General features: G+C 36.2%; 1 protein-coding gene across 1 annotated transcript; it reads right to left on the bottom strand.

Moving 5' to 3' along the window:
• Positions 1-2,179: 2,179 nt before the first annotated feature.
• LOC114028685 (olfactory receptor 1094-like) lies at positions 2,180-3,148 on the bottom strand. Its single transcript, XM_027842964.1, has one exon. The coding sequence runs from the start codon at positions 3,128-3,130 to the stop codon at positions 2,180-2,182; it is 951 nt and encodes a 316-aa protein (XP_027698765.1). The 5' UTR covers positions 3,131-3,148.
• Between the last annotated feature and the right edge of the window lie 612 nt (positions 3,149-3,760).

Genomic DNA, 3,760 nt, shown 5'->3' on the forward strand with positions numbered 1-3,760 from the left:
ATAGAGGAGACAACACAGAAATAGATAGGTACAAATAACATTCATACATGATAGAAGGAAGGCAACTTTCATTGTCCATAACTGCTTCTTCTGTGATAGGACAAAGTAGTTTAGAATAAGATGATACTGTTCCAACTGCTGTTCAATTCACATATCCAGAATGGGTAGTCATCAGATAAAGGACCCAGAAATTGGTATATCTCCTAACATGGGGCATGGAATTCAAAATCTGATATGAATTGCAACTCAGTGACAACTTTGAAATCCTCAATATTTGGAGGGAAAGAAAGAAGATATGCATGTTTCATACATGATTCCTATACTTTCCCTGATACTGTCCAGATTGTGGGCTTGAACTTACACACACACACACATACAAACACACTCACACACACCTTTCTGTCCTACCCACAGCCTTTATGAACTATGAGTGTCAGAGTTTTCAGACAGCTGGGCAGTTCTCCATGCAGAAGGGATTGTTCTATTTATTTTGCAGTTTCTACTCTGTCCAATAAATTATGCCATCCTAATAAATTGAATGACTGTGTCCTATGAACGTGTGTATTGTTGTTAAGGGGATGGGGTTCAATAGAGAAAGAATAAGATAGATGTAGGGTGATGACAGAAACCCAAATTGGGTCTCTTTACAAGAAAAAATAATAATTCTGAGTGACTTTTCATCATCCCCTAGTATGAATTCAGAATGTGAATAGAATGAGTTTAGATTGCCTAAATTTCCAGAAATTTGCTGTTTGGTGGTACAGGAGGTTATTTTAGATGGATGTCAGTCTGATAAGATCATCTTGATGATGCTAGAATATCGATTTAGATATTGCCTTCCTCTGTGTAGATGAAATTTAACTTTCCCTGGGTTTAAGGCCACTTCCTAGGAGCTGAAGTAAGCTTCTACCACAGTTGGAGTACACCACATATCAAAGGGAATACAACAAAGGCCAACCCAGACCAAAGTTGGTAACATTGCATTAAAAAATAAACAAATCAGAATTTGAAAGGGTCTCATATGTCAATTATATCACCCCATTCCTTTATTAGCATGTCTTACATGCTAACATATAAGAATTCCTCATGTCTAGTGATTGGTGCTGAAGATATATTGGTTAATAATATATTATAATAATATATATTATTAACAATATATTATAATAATAATAATAATAATAATAATAATAATAATATAAGCTTGACATCCCAGGCTATTTGTAATTTATGTTTTAGGAGTCATACTTGGCAATTTTCCAAAAGTGCTGATATTCAGAGAATTTTGAAGGGGAAGGAAAAGGAGGAGGAGGAGAAAAAAGGAGAACAACAAGAAGAATTTATGCTGAGATTTAATGTTTGTAACCTGCTTTACCTCTTTAATCTTATTTGAGCCTCACAACTACCTTGTGAAGTACGTGCTACTCTTATCCCCATTTTATAGATGAGAAAACTGAGGCTAAATATCTTTTTCATAGACAGCTAGTAAGCATCTGGAAAAAATTGAACTCAGTTTTTCCTGACTGCAAGTCCAGTACTCTATATTACTAAGCAAGTGCCAAAAAAAAAAATTTACCTTGGCTTCTGCTGGAAGAAACACATACACACACAACCCCCCCACACACACACACATACACACGTGTGCGTATGTGTGACAAATGTAATTGGAAAGAAGTTGTACTTTTCAATTACAATTCTATAAGAATGTAAGGTCCTTAGGAACAACATCATTTTCATCACTATATAGCACATAGAAAAAAATTTATCAATATCTGTTTAATCTAAAGTGTGGATAGATCTAATAACAAAGATTGATACATAAGCCTGTACCTTCAGAAAAGTATAATAAGATTGATTAGTAGTCATTCTTAAATAAATTATCATGATAATAATAACTAGCCTTTCCATATGTTTTGAGGTTTAAAAAGTATTTTACAAATAATATCTCATTTGATCCTCCTAACAATGCTTTGAGATAGTTGCTGTAATTATGCCCATTTTACAGATGAAGAAATTGTGTTTAAGAGAAGAGGCCCAGGGTCACACACTTATTAAGTATTGGAGGCTAAATTAGAACGTCAGATTTTTGATCTCCAAGTCCAACACTATCAACTTTATCACTTAGCGGTCTAGGTGAAGTTTAACCCTCATTTTCCCCATTACTTCGTTATGGTTTTTACTTCTAACATGGAAAAGATATATTACGGGTAAACCTGGTTCTCTCCAAAGCTTTTTTCATTGCCTCCTTCACATCTTTGTTTCTCAGGCTATAGATGATGGGGTTCAACATGGGAATCACAATGGTATAAAATACAGACACCACCATGTCGTGGCTCAGAGAGTAGCTGGAAGTAGGCCTCAAATACATGAAGAGGATGGTGCCGTGGTAGATGGCTACTCCTGTCAGGTGGGAGCCACAAGTAGAGAAGACTTTCTTTCTCCCAGAAGCTGATCGGATCCTCAGAATGGCAGCCAAGATGAAGGCATAAGAAACCAGGACAATCAGGATGGTGAAGGTCTCAACTGAGCTCACAAAGCTGACAAGCAGCAGTTCGTTGACATGAGTGTCAGAACAGGAGATGGCCAGGAGTGGAGGGACATCACAGAAGATGTGTTTGATTACATTGGATGCACAAAAGGACAAACTGAATGTAGTGACAGTTTGTAAAATGGCATGTGACATACCCCCTACATAAGAGCCAATGATAAGAGACACATAGACACGTGGAGTCATGATAGATGTGTAAAGCAGAGGGTTACAGATTGCGATGTAGCGGTCATATGCCATAGCAGCCAAAAGGAAACATTCAGTGGCCCCAAAAGTAACAAAGAGAAGCATCTGGACGGCACAACCAGCAAAAGAAATGGCCTTATCCTCTGCTAGGAAATTTACCAACATCTTAGGTGTGATAACTGAGGAATAGCAAGCATCCAAGAAAGACAAGACACTAAGGAAATGGTACATGGGGGTGTGGAGTCGGGAATCTACCACAACTAACATAACTAAGCCCAGGTTTCCCACTAGGGTAAAGAGATAGATTGCAAGGAACAGAAAGAAGAGGGTGACTTGCAGCTCTAGCTGTTCTGTGAAGCCAATTAGAACGAACATGGTGACCTCGGTATTATTAGGCATGTTTGCTTTTGTATTTGTCCAACTCTGGGGATAGCAAGAGAGTTATAACTGTAAGTGAAATCTGCAGCATTCTCTTATATTCTCAAAATTCTAAACCTCATGAATGAGTTGTGCTAACATTGACATGGTTCCTTTGAAGCCCTTCCTTATAATAGAAAGTAAACTTCCTGAATCCTCTATGAATATTCATTGAAAGATTATTTTTAATTGAAAAGGTGAACCCATGACCCTTCTTCTAAAACTAAACAGAATAATGTAATAATATACTAGAATTAAATTTTATCAGTAAGAAACTCATCATCCAATGCAGAAAGGCAAAAATATTAAATGTATCCTGAGGCAATAAAAATTATGTGTAATAAAGAGCCATGGAAAGATAGACTAAAAATTGGAAACTAAATAAATTAATCCTAAAAAATAATTGGGTCAAGCAACAAATCATAGAAACCATCAATAACTTCATACAAGAGAATGACAATAATGAAACAACATGCCGAAACTTACGGTATTCAGTGAAAGCAGTTCTAAGGGGAAGTTTTATAGCTCTAAATGCTTACATAAATAAAATTTTAAAAAAAGAGGGGATCAGTGAATTGGGCATACAACTAAAAAAAACTAGAAAAAGAACAA

This window comes from Vombatus ursinus, unplaced genomic scaffold (genome assembly GCF_900497805.2).
Source record: "Vombatus ursinus unplaced genomic scaffold, bare-nosed wombat genome assembly UNPS02004996.1, whole genome shotgun sequence".
Classification (NCBI taxonomy): Eukaryota; Metazoa; Chordata; class Mammalia; order Diprotodontia; family Vombatidae; genus Vombatus; species Vombatus ursinus.